The sequence below is a fragment of the Camelus ferus genome, chromosome 17 (assembly GCF_009834535.1).
Source record: "Camelus ferus isolate YT-003-E chromosome 17, BCGSAC_Cfer_1.0, whole genome shotgun sequence".
Lineage (NCBI taxonomy): Eukaryota > Metazoa > Chordata > Mammalia > Artiodactyla > Camelidae > Camelus > Camelus ferus.
The window spans coordinates 23,851,422-23,869,965 of NC_045712.1; the positions used below are offsets into that span (position 1 = coordinate 23,851,422).

The following is an 18,544-nucleotide window of genomic DNA, read 5'->3' on the forward strand; positions in this document are numbered from 1 at the left end:
CTGTGCAGTTGGTGTTCGTGTCTCTGTGGAGTGATGAACGGCACAGGGACTGATGGGCCTGTGGTTCCACTTACCACAGCTGGCCCACAGTGGGGCAAGCAGCCACCACTGAGGGCCCAGAGCCCCGATCCAGGGCAACCGTCTATGCAAGGGGCTGTGCTTGGTTGTTGAGAAATCACAGGTTCAGAGAATGAGATTGGCTGATGCTGTTGGCAGATTGTGCCATCCTGGAGCCTAGGCTGGGATTGGGGAAGTGGCAACAAAGGGGCTGACCCTTTAGGAGGAGAGGCAGCAGTGGGACAGAGTGGCCCGGGGACGTGGGCCACCCCCAGCTGGAAGGAAGCTCTCAGAATTGCCCCTTTTCCCTCATTTCTTTGCGGCCCTATGGCTGTTGTGTAGTCCTTCCATTTTGGAGACTTGCTTTGCTGCTTGAGAGGCTCAGATCTGACTTTGATGAGGAGAGGTAAAGGGACATCAAGAGGAAGATCAGCTCATTGACCCCAACTTAAGTAACCGTGAGCTCGGCCCGGCCCCCTGTTCCCTGCCGACAGCCCAAGGTTGAGGGTTGGGAGCAGGTGTCCGCATGGGGCACAGGCGCCATCCGACAGCCGCTGCAAGTGAGTGAGTGCACAGCCTCTCTGGCGGGGGTTTGTGGAAGACACGGCCCGCTGCACTGGGTTGCGGTGACTGCCTGAGCACGAGGGTCAGAGACTGGGGCACCCACGCTACAGGCCTCCCGGGCCTCCTTGGTCTCCATGTCTGTTTGATGGTCACTCTTCTATTACCTCTGACGTGGGGCATGTGGTGTGACATTCCTATATGTTGGCAGCCAGTGAAAAACTTGTCAAAACCCTTGCAAGGTGGGGGTGGGGGTACCTTGCGGGGCCTTTACCACTGTAGTTGTTGTGGGTACAACGTGCAGGGTGTCAGGGAGTCAGGCGGCAGCTGGTGAGGAGAGTGGAGAGGTCTGGACAAGCTGCAGGGCCTGCGGAGTGAGAGTTACCTAGAGCTGTGGGATCTAAACACCACAGGATCCTTTGTTTTGCCGATTTTCCCCACTCCGTTGACGCTCTGCCATTTGAGAGTGAAGGAACCAGCCAGTATGGGTCCCCTGGATCTAGAAGTTCACACGGCAGAGGTGGTGTGTGGTGAAATGACCGTGTGTGAGTCCAGCCGAGCTCAAGGGCCACGTGTGGCTGGGGCAGCGAGGAGAGAGGTGGGAGGCCGGGCCACATCCAGTGCTCATGATGGTCATCTCATGAAAGACTCTGACCACCCGACCCAGAGTGGGAGAAGGACGGAGCTGGTGGAGCCTGTGAAGCGTCCCTGCCAGTGGACCCAGCCTGGAGCCACGTGGGGACCAGGACATCAGGCAGGTGGGCACCCCCGGCGATCAGGGGAAGGTCAGATCCCCACTGCTGAGGTCCCAGCTGAGAACTGCTGCTCTGAGTCATGCTTGGGAGTCACTGCAGAGGCCCTGGACCTTGCCTGTGGGAAGAAACAACTTGGCAACATGCCCGCCCTGAGCTGGTGAACAAATGAATCAAGAGTGACTAATTGACTGAGAGGAGTAAGCCGCCGTGAAGGCGGAACAGTCTCAGAGAACACACATCACATCTGAGCCCTGCTGGTGATAAAAGAGGCTCCCCCAGCCCCCGGGGTTTGGAAACTAGCATGCACTCAGTAACTGCTGGGCTAGAGAAAACCGCGGTAGAAAGGAAACGTTGGGAGAGGGGCGACAGTGAACATGTTGCGTATTGCAGACTTTGGGGATCTATGTAAGGTAGTAGTCCAAGGCAAACTTGTATCCTTGAATGAATTTATTAAAACCAAGAAAGATGGAAAATACCTGAATTAAGAGCTTAGTTCAGGAGGCTACAGAGGGAACACAGAGAGAGACCTTCTGGAGCTCACGGTGTTTGAAGTGCGGTGAGCAGTCCAGAGGCGCTGGAGCATTAATGAGGGCAAAGGAGTGGGGCTGGGTTGTCTGGGGCCCTGAGGGCCCACTGAGGGGTTGGGGTGTCGGCAGTGAAGAGATCTGTCTGCATTCCAGTCCATGCTGCCTTCAGCCCGCAGCGGAGCCCAGGGCCAGCCATTCTCTGGGCTGTGTTTTGAGCACCCTGAGCTGCTTTCGAGGGCCCTGGATGGATGGGTAGGAGCCTTTGTAGAAGGCCGCTCTTTCCAGGAGCACCAGGGTACCCGGTGGAGGAGCCATGCAGTCCTCTTGGTGAACAGGCACCATTGGGAGGACTACGAGCCTCTACCCTGGAGATTTCCTCACAGCGCCCTTGTCGCTTGCAGCCACCCCAGAGTTTCCCACGACCAACCTTTCCTGCCCGGACGGCTCCCAGCACCTGCTTTCTGGTCTCAATCCCCCTGCCGAACTGTGGGCTGCCGGCCACATTCCTCAGTGGTGCTGCTGCTGCTTGGCCTCCAGCATCTTGTCCCCAGCTTGGCATTTGATGGTTGAGTGATAGTTGAGTGACACCAGGAAAGGAGACAGACCCATAAATATTTGTTTGATTCCTTAGTTGTGACTTCTCAGGGACCTGCCATTCTTCAGCGGGCTCTGGATGGGCAAAGAGCCCGGCTTTTTGGATACTCCATGTACTGTTTTCCTTCCCTTTTCTGTCTTCCCTCTTTGTTTTTCTTCAAAATGAAAACAGTTTTGTTGTTTTGTTTTTGTATTAATGTAACAATTCTACATACTCGTTACTAAAAATTTCAAATAGGGGATATTACAGAGATTTCCAAGAGTCAAGTAAAAGTCACCTGAAATTGTGTCCCCCTGTAAGTCCTGTCAATGTGTGATGACTGTCCACCTGGAAGGATGTCTGAGTGACGCCTGAGCTGCCCCCATCCTGCACCCCGCGCGTGATGCCGTGCACCTGGCATTTCACACTCACTGTCAGTTAGAACGGATCGCTTTGTCCTGTTGGATGGCTGCACAGGACTCCCACGCTGCTGTGATCCCAGCCCCTTGGGCCCCACCTGCATGAGAAGGCAGTGAGAGACATGGCTGGGACCTCATCTCTGACCCCTCCGGCCCTGTTCTCTCCTCTTGGACATGTCACCCTTCAGAAGGATAAATGTACAGACCATCCCCAAGCATTAAGCGGGTTAATGCAGATGAAGCGCTCCGAGCAGCCTGAGCACCTAGTAGCAGCCGGCCTTGTGCTGCTTTCTCCTTCATCACCCTCGTTACGGGCAGCTTGGGGAGGAGGAGCTGTGGGTAGATTCCAGAAGCACGGGCAGACATGATTCCTCCTGTCTAGAGTGCCTGGGCCCAGGGGGCAACTCAGTCTAACCTGCCTGTCTCTTCTGGGCAAGCAGAGGCTGGCCTTGCTCCGAGACCTTGGGTCCCTTTCCAGCCTACAACTTTTCTGGTCTTTTCTGGCATGAGTGGAAGAGCTTGCCAGTGTTCTTCATGGTTCCACTGCTTTGTCAGCCCCACTGCCGGAGTCCCCTTATATGGGCAGCTGGGGCTCCTGTTGCTCCCCAGGCTGGTCTGGAGTAGCTGAGGTGGCCTTTGTGACAGTGGTCACATTGTTGTTATCAAGGAGAGAACCTCTCTTACCTGGTTTTGCTTGGGGAATGCCAGGTACTGCCACTCTGAAAGTCTGGCCAAAAAGAGGAGATGGTTTGTGGTGGTGTGCTGCTCTGTGCATCTTCCTGTAATGGATTTCAGGCATGGAGAAGAGCCCTCCCCCCTCCCTGGGAGATCATGCCCCCTGCCCCAAGTCTGCCTATGCTCACTGGTCCTCAGAGTGCGGCTGGGGGCAGGCCTGGCACCACCCTTGGGACAGTCGTGCCGTCTCAGCACCTGAGAAGCCAGAGTGGCACGTCTCCTCCCAAGGCCCCAACGTGAGGAAAGTGACGTGCCTGTTAGAAGAGCTGTCACATTGCTCCCCTGCCGGGCACCTTCAGTAAATCCCTGCCAGCTTCGTTCCTGCCCTGGTTCTGGCCTCTTGTGCCTCCTGGGCTCCCCGACTGCGCCCTGCCTCCGCTCATTGGCTCCTCCGTGGGGCTCCGGGCTTCTCTGGTCAGTCACAGGGTGTTGGGGGTGGAGGCAGGGAGCACAACCTGGGTCAGGGGCATCGAGTTCTAGTCCCATTGCTGGGCCTGGGTTAAGTCGCTTCATCTCTGTGACCTCCGGCTTCTCCTTGGGCAGGGGGACAGTGGTGCTGGCCCCAGTGGGACTGTCAGCAGGGACTGTCCCACTTATTTCTCTCTGCCATCCCTCGACCTCGTGGCCTGGCCTTTGTCCTGTTAGTGGTGCTCGGGGACAGAGGTCTCAGCAGTAGTCCTTGTGCTTGGGCACCTGCAGGTTCCTTGGCCAAAGGTTGGGGAGGACCCTGGGCTGAATGAGGCTCTCAGCCCTTTGTCCTGCTGCTGCCTTCACTCAGGAGCTTCTGGTTTTCTTCCCATGTATTGAGTGCCTAGAGTGACCTGTGGTGTTTGTTCTTTTTGGTTTATTCTGATAGGGTCCAGCCACCACTGTTGCCTTTTCAAGAACGGGAGAGTATTTTGCTTCTGGAGGTTCTGATGAACAAGTAAGTGAGGAATGGTTGCAGAGGCCTCAGCTGATACCGATCAGGACAGACGGGGGCTGAGGTGTCTTGGGGACGCCTGGGCTGGGTTTCACCAGCTTCCTTGGTGGCTTTCAGCGACCTGGAAGGCTGGATCTTGGGGTGGGGCACTCAGACCCCGGGCGCTTGCCCCCCAGAGCAGATGTGCTGCAGGTGCTGACCCCGTGGCCACATCTCAAAACCCTGACTGCTCAAACCAGCATGAGTTGGAAGGAGTCTGGGTTGTTGCTGCCATGAAAAAGTTAAAACAAAGTTCGTTAGTAACTTCTTTTTCCTGATTATAAGTGAATGATTAGATAATTATTGGATGTTTACCCTGGGCCTGGTACTGTGGGTAACGTGGCAAGAGCTTCTCACCTCATTTATTCCTCGTAGCAGCCCCATGGGATGGGCCCTTTCTTCCCCTGTTCTATGGATGGGGAAACCAGGTCTCAGCAGATGGCGGGGTGGAGGTTGCCCCCGGGCCTCTACTCCATCGTCTGACGACCTTTGCTTCCTGGCTGCTCATGTGCTGTGTCCACAGCTTCAGGGAGAGGATGTGTGTGAGGAGGTCCTGCCCCGCCTTGTCACCCTTTGCCCCGAGGCTTTCCACCTGCCAGCCCTGGTGCCTCCTGCCCAGACTGCTCAGCCCTTATGACCTGCCTCCTGCAAGGCACCCTGGCCCTGGGATCTGGCCCAGATTCTGGCACCTGGGAGGCTTCAGGAGCATTGAAGATTCCACTCGTCAGAGGTCTTTCTCCAGTTTATGTGTGGTGCTGCTTGTTCAGAGAACTGCACTTCCCTCAGGGGGAGGAAGCGGTGGCCGTTTTGAGCCAATGTTGGCCTGGTGGGTTGCTCAGAATGTTCATCCCATTGCTGCCGGGCTTCCCAGGATAGTCCCACTGGCCTCCCAGTGAGCCCCAGCCCCAGCCAAATGGACTGGTTTTGGTTGCACCTCTGCCAGTAAAGCAGAGGGAGGTTGGAGGCTTTTTCAGCACAGCCTGGATAAGAGCTGGCAGGCATCTTCCCACGCCAGCACCAGTTCCTGTGCTAACCAGACAGGGTAGAGGAAGCAAAGGGGACTCCTGAGGCTTCCCTGGGAGTGGAGGCCCATCTCATTGCTTAGAAAGACTAGGGAAACTGGTACAGTAAATTCACAAATAAAGTCACGGTAAACGAAATTTGCATAGCACAAGAGGTAACCTGGTAGGAGGTAGGACTTCCCCTACCCTGGCCTGTCCTCAGGCAGCCGCTGCCATCACAGGACCCCATAAGCAGGGGTGTGTCTGCCAACGTTCTGTTTGGGAAGGGGACACATGAGAGACCCTAGATGCCCATCAGGGTAGCAGTAAACAGTGGTGCTGCTCTACGAGTGATGAGGAGCTTCCCTAAGAACCAGGCTCGTAGCTGCATCTTGATGGGGAAAGCATCCTGGGCACGTTGAGTTTTAATCTGTGGATACGGGGGTGTTTCTGTGGCTTCAGTTCATAACTGGCCATGTTTCACAATTCCTGCCATCCTGGGAGTGTCCTTAGATGAGTGCAGCTGCATGTGGCCGACACCCTCCAGCAGGGAGCGCTCTTGTTCAGCTTTTGTTGGAGGAGCCTCAGGGCATGAAGGTCCTGGGATGTGGAGTAATGGGTGTGATACTGACTCCTCCCTGGGGGCCAGTGTCTGTGCCTACAGCCCTGTGAGGCAGAAACTACAATCATCCCCTTTTCACAGATGAGGAAACTGAGGAACGGAGAGGTTGAGGTCCTTCCCTAGTGCCACATGGTAAGAGCCAGGATCTTAACCCTAGTGGTCTGTCTGGCCTGGAGTCTGTGTCTGAACCACTTCTCACAGTGAAGCTGACCAGGCCACCCCTCTAAGGAACATCTGTTTTAGTGGAGAGACAGATGATAAACAAAGAAAAGGGACAGAGATGAAATAACTACCGACTCTGATGCTATGAAGGAAGTAAATGGAGGGCTATGATAAAAACTAGCAGGAGGGCCAGGGAAGGCTTCTCTGAGGTGTTAGAGCAGACACTTCAGCCCGAGGAGCCAGCTACATGGAACTTGGGCCTGGGACGCCCCAGGCACAGGAAGCAGCCAGTTCAAAGGCCCGATAGTGATAGTGTCTCCCCATCCTGCCAGGGCACCCTGGTCCCCTGGGGACCTGTCTAAAAAGCCTGCTCTCCAGGGAGGTGGGGCAGGTCCCAGAGATGAGTGGGGGTGTCAAGTGGGGACCGTAATCCCACCACTGGTCCAGAACTTTGGGGATGGCCTTTGGGCCCATTTTCTCCCTGGAGAAGGACTGGCAAGGGTTTTTTCTTCCCCCTGATGTGTGCTTGTTGGTCTCGGCAGGTGATGGTTTGGAAGAGTAACTTTGACATTGTCGACTATGGAGAAGTCATGAAAGTGCAGAGGCCCCCAGCCACGCTGGCCAGCTCCTCTGGGACTCTGGTAAGTGGCTTGACAGGCACATCCCAAGCCCTGTGACTGGTGGGCTGGGTCATGGTGAACAGCACTGGGCTCGGGGATGGTGGGGCTGCAGGCTTAGGCCAGTCATGCAGAAGAGACCCTGGTCACTTACCAAAAATTACTTAGGTGCTCATGGGGCTTGGTTTCAAACCTGGAATGAACAGACAAGACATGAAGAGGCTGTTAAGAGTAGACAGCTGGGTGCCTAGGCCCCATACCGTCTGGTAGGGGGTGTTTCCATGGCACAGGCTGCTGGTTGAGGCCCGAGGAAAGGAGGGACCTGTCCCATGCTGAGCCTGGAGCCACAGGACCCAACGTCAGGTTCCTAGAGGGTATGGGGCCTGAAGCCACAGCTGGGAGGAATAGGAAGGGCCCCAGCCCTGCTGTTCTCACTTCCTTTTTTTTTTAAACCATGGAAAGGAAGTTTCTCAGCCACAGACCATTTTTAGTTCCTTTGTTGGTAAAAGGGCATCAGTGTTCCTGAATTAAAATAGTTAACAATATTTGTTGGACAAATATTTAGGGAGAGGAAGATAACTGATAGGGTCTCAATGAATAAGGTCACATTCAGCTTTGGCTGAAATAAACAGTAAAGCCAAGGAGGCGGAGCCCTGAGGGTTGTAAGTGCCAGTGGCCGCAGGCTGTTTAAATCTCTCCCTCCTGGACCTTAGAGGCAGCGTGGCCTCTCCCACCGCGGAAACTGGCCTGAACAACAGGAAGTGGCTTGCCCAAGGCCCCCAACGAGTCAAGGTTGGCCCAGAATAGAACCAGGAAGCCTCCGAGTCCATCCTGGGGCTTTCTTTGGCTCCAGCAGAGGGCCCCACCCCGCACATGCCCGGCCTGCATGTCTCTAGGAATAGGCTAGGTTGGGATTTAAAGCTTTCCTTCCAAGGATCACCCTTGGCCCAGAGTTTTTGTTCTCCCTCCACGTTTGCTAAGGAGTGGCCAGTTCTCAGCTTCCAGGTTTGCTGGGGGTGGCTGGGTTTCCTGGTGGTCTGCTTGCTGCCATTTTATATCCACCTAGAAAATAATTTTCCAGGCTGTGGAATTGGGGTCCTCTGGGGTCTTCGGCCAGCTCCCCCTACCGGCTCCCCTTCTTTTGGATGTTTATAGTGAGCCAGGCCCAGCTGAGGCCTTTTTGTGTACCGCCCCGTGCATTCCTTACCTTGTCAGGGAGAGTGGGTAAGGTTACTGTTCTCATTCACAGATGAGACACCTGGGGCTTAGTCACTCGCCCCGGTGCCCGGACCTGGGGACCCACCGTGCTGGTCCCTCTGAGTAGGACTGACTGAGCTGGATATTGCACATGGTCGAGGGCTGCCTGGAAGCGCTTCCCCTTCCCAGGGGAGGGCCCTGCCACTTGTCTCTTGGGAATGGCTAGTAATCATCAGCAAGGAGAGAACCCTGTGCTCCTTTTCTTGTAGCTGTTGGGAAAGTAACAAGTTGCCTCTTGTCTCTGCAGTCCTGGCTCAGAGCTGGGCTGTGGGGCATCATCACTTCCCATGGCTGTGGGGCCTGATCATCTAGGATGAAGGGTGTGGGGTGGGGAAAGCCAGCAGGACAGGCAGGGTAGGGCCTGGGTGGGCGAACCATCAGCAGGGCTTAGGAAGACAGGCCCGTGACGGAGCTGTTGTCACAGGTCCGCCCAGTGGGCGTCACCACATGGGGCTCAAATCAGGGAACACGTATGGGCTCTGGTGTCTGAACCCTGGCTGTGTGGTCCCAGGTAAAGCACCCACTCTTCCCAAGCTTTCATTTCCACCACGGGACCTGAATATCCCCAGAGGCAGGATCCGAGGACCCCACATGTGACACAGGTGAGCTCTGCCAACTCACGAAGTGACTTGACTTACTAATCCTAAAATTGTTCCTTGTTTAGGGCTTTTTCCTCATTTGTTACAAGCCCCTTTGAGACTCTGAGTTGCCACAAAAGTTCTCCTCCAGACACACGTGTGCCACCGGTGTACACTTTCAGGGGCTGCTCTGATCTCAGGACTGCCAGGCCAAGAGGAGATCTAGGGGTTTGTTTTGTTTGTTTTGCTTTATATACATAACATAAAATTTATTTTACTTATTTTTAAGTGTGCAGTTGATTAGCTTTAAGTACATTCACACTGTCTGGGCAACTATCACCACCACTGTACACAGAACTTTTTCATCTTCCCAAGCTGGGGCGAACCAGTTGGTATAGCGCTGCTAAGTGGCTAGGCTAGTGGTTTCCCCTGAGGTGGGGAGGCAAGCTGGCAAGTGTGGTCTCACCCTTCCTGCCCAAGGGCTTCCTTGGTGCTGAGATCGGTGCCTGGTGATCGATTCTGTGACTGTCCAGGGGTCTCAGCTCCTCAGGGAGCCCAGGTGCTCTGCAGCCATGTGCCAGGAGCTGGTGAGTTCAGGGAGCCTCCGCCCCTCCAGCTCTGTCCACACACCATCCTTTCAGCAACCCAGGGGTTCTCAACCTTGGCACTGTCTATCCTTTGGGCCAGACAAGTCTTCGCTGGGGGGCTCTCCTGCACATTGTAGGATGTTTAGGAGTGCCCCACTAGCTGCTGGTAGCATCTCCCCAGCCCTAGTGATAGTCAAAAATGTCTTCAGGCATATGCCTCCTGGGGGCTAGAGGTGCTTCCGGTTGAGAATCACCGTAGTAACTCCTGCGTCAGAGTGAGCCTAGAGGAGGGGTTGCTGCAGCGACAGGAGGGTGGGACTGTGAGCGTGGCTGCTGTCAGGGTGGGAGGGCACCGAGGACGCCGGTGCCTGTGCTCCTGCTCCACTGGGCCGGAGCTGGGCTCCCCTCAGCAGGTGTGGCCCAGGTCTCTCAGCCTGGGTTTCTAACACAAACTCATTTTGTAGAAATGTCATTTGGCTTATCACACTTTAGAATCTTCCAGAGGTGATGGTAAACAACAAAAAAAAGACCTTTAGCAACTTGGTTTCCATAACTCACACTCGAAGTGTGTTCTGGTCCTTCCTGCCAGCGGGCTTCCCTGGCTCTGAGATAGTACCTGGGGAGTGGTTTGGTGACTTGGCTTCTCAGAGAGCTCACGAGCACCGCCGCCGTGCCGCATCCAGCTTTGTCAACACACTGGGCCTCAGGCCCTGAAGCCGCATGAGTCACACCCGGGCATTTGGGGATTTTAGGAAGCCCATCGGGCCAGGTGCTGTATCTTGAATTCTGGACCATGTGCCCGTTAGAGTTTGGCAGTTTAAAGCCAGAGGAGCAGACCATGGCCAGGGCAGCCCTGTGAAGCTGTGACAGCCCCCTGCTTTGACTGTGGCATTCAACTCTCACTCTTGGAATGAAGGCCATCCTTGAGCCCACTCTGAACAGAGCTCTGTTCACTGCGGGAGCTATTTTCAACCTCTGGTTGAAATTCACAGCTTATTTTTAGACACATTTCATGTTGAAAAGCAAAAGCCATTTCCCAGCCCTTCAGAATGAGAATAATGGGTTCCATTTTCCCTCTATTCTTGGCTCACTTGTGATGAGGAGGGATTTCAGGGCCATGGCTGGGGAGCTTTCTCTGCCTGGGAGGCTGCAGAGGAAGGACTCCAGCCCAGACACCAGGCTGAGGGTGGGAAGGAAACTCCACATTCTGCCCCTGACATGCAGCACGGAGAAAGGCTGGAAGGTTTCGGACAGAGCAGTGCCTCCCAGAGGGGCTTGTTGGGGGTCCCTGAGCTGTCTGTGGCAGGGGCTTGTCCTGGCGTTTTCAAGGGTGGAGCATTTAGCTCTGTTCCCTGCTGCGGCCCTGGTCACCTTGCCCTCTCTGCACTCATCCTCACAGTTCTCACTCCCTCCTGCTGTCTGTGCTTTGGGGTCTGTCCCTGAGGCACAAGGACCACTGTGTCTTGGCTGACCTTGGATTTAGCACCTGCCTCCCAGGTCCCAGCCCTTGTAGGACTGATTTTTGCCTCAAACACAGAATATTTTAAAAACACCTTTAATAGCAAAGGTGCGTTAATTCTGATTTAGTCTTATTCTTGCCCTCCGTTCAACCATCTGAGAGCCCTTATGCAATTGGGAAGGAAAATTGTTCTGGGTGGGGCAGAAGGGGAGGACGGCCGAATTCTAGGTATTTTCAGTAAAACTGAAAAACCACTTCCTGAGTCCAGGCAACCTTGAGGGCTAGGACTGAGGGCTTTTCTCTACTCACCTCAAATGGGGAGATGCCTGGTCCCTCCGCAAGATTTCACAAGATGGTACATGCCAAGAGGCACTTGGAACCGTGCGAGGCACATGGCAAGTGCTCACCAAGCTTTAGCTATCTTCAAATTGTTCCTCTTTCTTCCTCTGTCTGACAGAGCTGGATGAGCCCTCTGCCCCATCAGGGGCTTTGTGGGTCCCAAACCTGTTGGAGTATGGGACAGACAGCAGGCAATGGTGGGGACCCTGCTACTGGGTCAGCTCAGCTGGCTGTCCCTGTGAGGTCCAGGGTGGGTTCTAGACTTTTGCAGGTGTCAGCTGTGTTTCCTGATGAGAGGTCCAAGCCCTCTCTGCTCCCAGACACAAAAGCAAATCCACAAGGTGGGTAGAAACTAGCCTCTTTTCCTCCTTCACCCCCATGATTCCTCAGGGCATGGTGCCCAGGACCCCCGGAGCCTCAGTGCTAGAACTGTCCACAGGAAGAGGCAGCCAGGCTAGCCGAAGATGTCTAGTCCAAGGCCTCGACTTTCTCTCAGGATGACTCGTTTCTTCTTTCGAGTTCCTCTGGTTCTGAATGGGGAGCCCCAGACCCCCCTGGGCCCCCATGGTAGCTCCCATGGTTCTGTTTTGGGGCTCTGCACAGGGTAGGCTTGTCTTAGGGGTTCTTTGGCCCTGATTCCTGGCCCACAGAGTCTTGGTACTAGATCTTGTCCTGTGCTGAGGATCTGGGGGGTTCTGGGTGGTGGTTGCTCAAGATCTGGGTTCTCACACAGACACCTGGCTTGTGGAGTCAGGGTCAAGGTGGGAGAAGGGGTCCTTTTCCACCTGCCTAACAGATTTCCTTTCTGCCTTGGGAACTTGGATGACTTGGGTCTGTTACTGAGAACACATACTTCTGGCTGGCATTTGCTTTCTGTAGTGATAAGAGTGTGGATTGGAGATGCTTGGCAGATGGGGCATTGTGGGTATTTAGAGCAGGAGTGAACCCAAATTTACGTGTCTTAGAAAGGAGCCTCTCCTTTCTCCATTTGACGCCAATTCTGTCTCTGAATTTTCTAAGGCTGTTAAAGGGGGCTCTTGGCAGCAGGTGAATCAGATGCCAGGCACTTAGGCATCTTGGGAAAGTGTTGGTTTCCTGGGGCCCTGACTCCTAACACATTGGCTGTCCTTGCCCTGGGCTCAGGGCATCTGTTGGGGTTGAGATGTGCCTCTTAATGTGCTGGGGGCTCTCGCATCGTGACACCTGGCTGAATAGCTGGCCATCCACAGTCTCCTTCATCCACGTGAATGAGAGCCCCTGGTGAGAAACACCCTGATGAGAAGCACAGGAAAGCAGACCCTCTCCCAGCACCTTCCTGCCTGGTTTGACCATGATTGGGCCTGGCAGGGCCTGGGCTTTGGGGGCTGACTTAGGAACAGTGGGATCATGTTTCCTGGGACTTACTTGGCAGCACATTTCTGTGTAGTTCCCTTGGGATGATTCATTCCTGCCCTGTTCGCTGTGCAGAGGAGAAACCTGAGCCTGAAGGTCACCTACTGGTGAGTGGCCCAGGCCCCGATCAAAGCCATGCCCCTCAGTCTCAGCCTTTTTGTTAGCAAAACTAAGAGATCCTTGACTGGAAAAGAACAAGAGGGATTCTCCCCATTTCTCAGTGGGAAAAATGATCCTAGCATCCTCAGCCCCTGAGACAGATACCCAAGCCCTAGAGTCTGGTGACTCAGAAATACAGCTGTCCGTCACTTTTGTGGGTGTGCACTTGTGTGGAGCCCTGGCAGCACTGCCTCACAGCCTCTGGTGTCTGCATACCCATTACCATCGGTAAAATTTGACTCCCCACTGCATGTCCCTGTTATTCCTGCCACCAAGACCCCAAGGTTCCTCTTCTGTGAGGCATCTCCAGATCCCCTGCATGGCCTGGGGCTGGGCACAGTACAGGTGAACAATAAGAGACCTGGCTGGCCACGGCCTGGCACTTCCTGGGATGGGGACAGCAATCTTACAAGGATGGCTGTCCTGGAAAGGATTCCTGGGCAGCCCTGCTAGGGAGGTGGATGATGCTGGAAACTTCTGGCTCTGGGAGCCACTTTAAGAGCTTGGCTGGCAGTAAGAGCTGCATTGCTCCAGTATCCTGTTCCAAGCTGAGCTGGGGCCTGGCTGGATGTGGCACATCTCTCCTGTAACCTCAGGCAAGTCATCTGGATTCTCTGTACCCTGATTTCTCTCTGTCGGCCTACATTACTCCTTTGGGCATTTTCCATTTTACAGGCTCACTCTGCAGAAGACCATCCTGCGGGGGGTCGAGGGGAGCAGGGCAGCTGCAGCGGCCTTTGCTACCTCTGGGTGACAGAGGCCGTCAGACAAGTTGCCTCACTTCACAGTGGATTGCATTTTCCCACCTGTGCTCTGGGTTTCTTGGTTTCCATGGGAAAACAGAAGAGACTAGAAATTTAAAAGATTCAATATTTGTTACCAAATTACAATTCTTAAAGAAAGTTTCCTGCTTGAAACAGCATCCTTGGGCAGTAGCTGGTGGGTGACTTGGCTGTGAATAGTCTAAGAGCACCAGAGATTCTGATGCCTCTGCTAGGGGTCACGGTTGGGGCTGGGCCCTTCCTTCCGACCTGTTGTGTTCAGTCCTGGGAAGCAGGCAGGATCCCTTCTCCTTTTCCCTCCAGAGGCTACAACTGATTTACTGGGAGATGGGTCAGGGCTGCTACCAGGCACATGTTAAATAATTACGGTGTTTACCAGAATAGAGGGGTTGCCTTTGGCAAAACAAGAACAATGTTTGCAGAAATGCATCAGGAGGAGTTACTGTGGGCTTCCAGGTAGTGAGTGGGGAGACGCAGTGTAGTGAGGAGGTGGGCCTTTTAACGTTTCACATTCATTGCAGTAAGCCTCTTAGATTGGTTCTTAAATGTTTGTGTGCATCAGAATCACCCTGCAGACTTGTTAAAACTCAGCTTACTCCCTCCCCAGAGGGTCTGATTCAGTAAGGAATTTGCATTTCTAACAAATTTCTAGGTGATGCTGTTGCTGCTGTTCCAGGTAAAGATGAAAAACTTAAATAATAAAAAAAACTGTGATGGTTAAAGGATGGGGAAATAGACTGGTGCAATCTTCATATAGGACACTATCTACAAAAGTATTAATATGTATTCCCTCCCCCTTTTTAAAAACTGGGGTGAATTTCACATAACATAAAATTAACCTTTTTCTAAAGTAAGCAATTTAGTGCATTCACCATGTTGTGCAACCACCATTTATATCTAGTTCCGAAACGTGATCACTCCAAAATAAAACTCCGTATTCATTTAAGCAGTTACTTTCCATTCCCCACTTCCCCAGTCCCTGGCAGCCACTAGTCTGCCTTCTTTTTCTGTAGATTTAATTATTCTGAACTTCACTCTGGAATCCAGAGGAAACCGGAACACCCTCGTGTCAGCTCTGTGTGCATCTGGACACACCTGGTGCATAAACCTGGGCACACACACACTTTTGAGAGCTCTTTTATCTCTTTCAAGGGTCTCAAAACTATTCTGGGTTTCCTTTCCCACTGGCAGCCAAAGCGTGGGTTCAGGGTCAGTGGAGATTCCACAGTTGCACATTGGGAAGTGAGCCCAATCGCAGGACTGTGGGGTCCTGACATTGTGGTGCTTTACTTCAAGGTACACGTGGCCCCAGGCAGGGCAGGCTGCATGCCTCAGAGTGCCTTTATTTCAGCCCTGGGGCCACTGCTGTGATGCTGCTCTTTTGGTGACAGCGATGATGAGCATCAGCATGCCTGGTCAGGCCACGCTGACAAGTCCCCTCTCAAAGGGCAGCCAGCTGAGGTCATGCATGTGGAGCAGAGAGGGTGGGCTAGAACTGAGGCCACAGGCATCTGAGAGTCTTTCTTCCTTCCTTCCTTTCTCTCTCCCTCTCTCCCTCTCTCCCTCTCTCTCTCTCTCTCTCTCTCTCTCTCTTTCTCTCTTTCTCTCTTTCTCTCTTTCTCTCTTTCTCTCTTTCTTTCTTTCTTTCTTTCTTTCTTTCTTTCTTTCTCTTTCTCTCTTTCTCTTTCTCTCTTTCTTTCTTTTCTTTCTTTCTTTTTGGTTCCATGCTGCTTTCAAACCCAGAAACCTGAAAATGGAAGAAATGAGCCACAAGTGGAAATAGACCCAGTTGCTCACATCTGACTCTGATTCTTTGGCCCACATCCCCTGTTCCCTAGTGGAGCTGTACTCATTCTTTTAGTCTGTTTCCAGATGGCTCCTCCTCCACGCAGCCTTCCCTGGAAGGGCAGCAGGTTATGAATTCGTTCTGCTCTGCCTGCCCAGAGGCTCTGCTGCTGCAGCAGCCCCTCTTCTGTGGCCAGCTCTTCGCAGGCCTGCCTTGTTTCTCTGGAGGGCTGGGACCTTGGTCTCCCCGTCGTGGCCAGCATACGTCTGGGACACAGAATGCTCAAGGAAATCAGCTCAGTGGGCACATGCCTGCTGTCTGTGGGCAGCGTGGGCTGTGTGTGTGAGGCTAGAGGCCGGCTCTGGCTCTTTCCTTTTGGCATTTTTGATGGTCCCAGGAAACCACCCTCTGGCCTGGTTTGGCAGTGTGGGGGCAGGTGGCGTGGGCTTTGTCTGGCAGTGGAGGGTGGGAAAATCCATGTGTCTGGACTAGAAGTTTTAGTCCTTGTTTTCTTTTTCAATGGGAAGAAGCCCTTTGCAGCTTATATTTTCCAGATTGGATGGCAGCATTGCCCATGTGGTGGTGTAAGGGTGTTGGATAATGCTTGTGTTTATGTTCTCATTGGTTACCATGGAAAAAAATCAGAATAGATCGTTTCCATGGAGATTATCTTAAAATTAGTTTCTTTGAAGGTCCGGACATTGCTGCAGGGTTCACTGAAGGCTCTGGGTGCCATCCGCCTTTCTCTGCGGCAGTGCCAGAGGCTAGTGCGAACATGCCTGGATTCAGATGAATTCGCCTCCTATGCTAACAATGCCAGTCCCACTGAGGGGTGGGGGGTGGTCCTGTGCCTCAGCTGCCTCTGGGTCCCACTTGCCCAGCCTCGGCTCCGCAGTTCATTCCTGCAGTTCATTCCAGTCACTTGGGAGCCTTTTTTTTTTTTTTTTTTTAATTAAACAAAACAAAACCTCTCTATTGGGGAAATTTTCAAGCTAACGCAAAGTCAAGAGGATAATATGACCCCCACCCCCGTGTACCCTGTACCTAGCTTCAACATTTTGCCAATCTTATTTCATTCATCTCCCACATTTTTTAGAAGAGCTGGAGGGCTTTTTTGTTTGTTTAATCCCAGATAACATTATTTTACCCTAAATACAGACTTTTCTTGGTTAAATAACTGCAGTGCTCTTATCACATCCAACAAAATTAATAATTCCTTAATATAAGATGCCTAGTCTGTGTTCACATTTTTCTGCATTGTGTAGAGATCGTTGTTTTGTGCTCTTTGTTCAAATAAAGATGTGGGAGGCTTTGAGGAAACCCATCTCTTCCCTCTTCACCACAGTTCTGGAGCGTGGAGAGGTCGAGCCACAGTTGGGCCAGAGGCAGGCGGACCCTTGGGGCTGCCCCCTCCCTCTGTCCTCAGGGATGGCTGTGGACTCTGAGCTCCATCCAGGACGCCTCTGTTCCAGCCGGGAGATGTGTCAGCGCAGGTGCACCAGCCACAGCCAGCTGTCCCCGGCTGGCATCCTCTGGGGTGCGCTGTCCCTCTTTGCAGCCTGCAGCCCTCAGGGAGGGAGAGAGAGAGGTGATGTAACCTTGACTCACAACAGCTGTGTGCAACTTCAGTTTCCAGGAAAGGGAGGCTGTGAGACCCTGGGGTCAGAGGAGGCAGCCTCCCTCACCTCCTCCCTGGGCAGCACTGAGGTGAGGACTTTGGCCCATCGGATGCCTGCTGCCTCTCTGGGGCAGGCAGAGCCAGTCCTGGTTCTGTCTTGGCAGGCTTTGCTCGTGTCCTGAGATGCTGCACAAAATATGAATTGCCGAGCTTGGGAGTGGTGCCCGGGTATGGTCAGTGCCTCTAACACTCTCCATTGAACTAAGTGCAAGGAGAGTTTAAAATAGCTAGCCTTTGTTCCCGAGGTTTTAAAAATTCAACTCCAGTAGTTACAATGAGCTGTCTTCAAGTGGATCTATAAATAAACTGCTACTGTTCCTCTTTGTCACCGAGAGCTTCGGCGTCTTCCAGAGACGTCGGCTCTGCCACTCATCTTCATTAGATGCCTCTCATCTGTGGGGCAGCTGCAGCCATCAGCAAGCTGGGCTGACACGCAGAGTTTGTAATGACAGCCACACGTTCCCTTTTAAAAAGCCACAGCCCCCCAAGATTAACTACACAGAGAAAGATGAAAGATGTAGCTTTGCATTAGAGAAACCTGACAGAGGTCAACCTCACCTGTCTACATGAGTCCCACGATGTCGTGCACGTGGCTTTTATGGTGTTCTTGTCAAAAATTGCATCACTCCCATCCAGTCATGAGAAACGTCTGACAGACCCAAACTGAGGGACACTTGACAACATAACTGATCAGCACTCTTCAAAAGTGTCAAGATCATGAAAGACAAAGGAAAACCAAGGAACTGACACAGATTGCAGAAAACAAAGGAGAAAGAGCTAAATGCAGTGGGACATCCTGGGTAGGATTCTGGAACATCAGGATCCAAGGACATTAATAGAAAAATTGGTGAAGCTCAGGTGGAGCCCTTCCTTAGTGTGGTTAATGGAATTGTCCCGATGTTAACTTCCTGGTGTGACCATTGTACTGATGGTTATGTAAGATGGTAACTCTGGAAGAGCCTGGGGGAGGGAGATATGGAAATTTCCTGTACTATTTTTTGCAAATTTTCTCTAAGTCTAAAATTAGTTCAAAGCAGTTTAATTTAAAAAAAAAAACACACACACACACACAAAAACTACAGTCAACACTTGAGCTTTATCAGAAGCCTTGATCTCCCTCCCAGGGTGTCTCAGTTTAGGTGTCTGTGGTGGGGCTGGTAGGTGTTCCTGTCTTGAGGCAGGAGGTAGACAGCCTGGAAGGGGGCCCTTGCGAACATGTGTGGAACTGAACTGTTGAGGAGCCAGCCCTCCGGAAAGCAGGTTGTGTGCAAAGGGAATGCTGTTACAAAGGTGTTGGTCACCAGCATGGGGACCGCAGTGCGGTGGTGTCTGCTTGGCAATGTGGTTGTTTCTCCAAATGCTCCCAAGGTGCATTTGCTCCAGGAACTTGGGGCGCAGCAGATGCTCTCCAGCATTGCCTCCTCCCAAGGCTCCCCTGGGCTGTGTGGAGGACCCCCTCACCCTGCCCTGCCCTGTTCCTCCTCGTCCGAGTCCCTGACCCTTGGGCTCTAGCCTTGCTGCCAACCAGTGTGTGTT

The 18,544-nt window shown here is 53.1% G+C and overlaps 1 protein-coding gene across 4 annotated transcripts in view; it reads left to right on the plus strand.

Annotated features, from left to right (window-relative positions):
* POC1A (POC1 centriolar protein A) overlaps positions 1-18,544 on the plus strand; it is a 66,977-nt gene that overhangs the window by 19,960 nt on the left and 28,473 nt on the right. For 3 of the 4 annotated variants that reach the window (XM_006179981.3, XM_032458368.1, XM_006179983.3), the window contains exons 8-9: positions 4,485-4,553; positions 6,917-7,015. In XM_006179981.3, coding sequence (XP_006180043.2) covers positions 4,485-4,553; positions 6,917-7,015 — 168 coding nt within the window. The remainder of the gene's footprint in view (positions 1-4,484; positions 4,554-6,916; positions 7,016-18,544) is intronic. The other variant, XM_032458370.1, reaches the window with a different exon arrangement.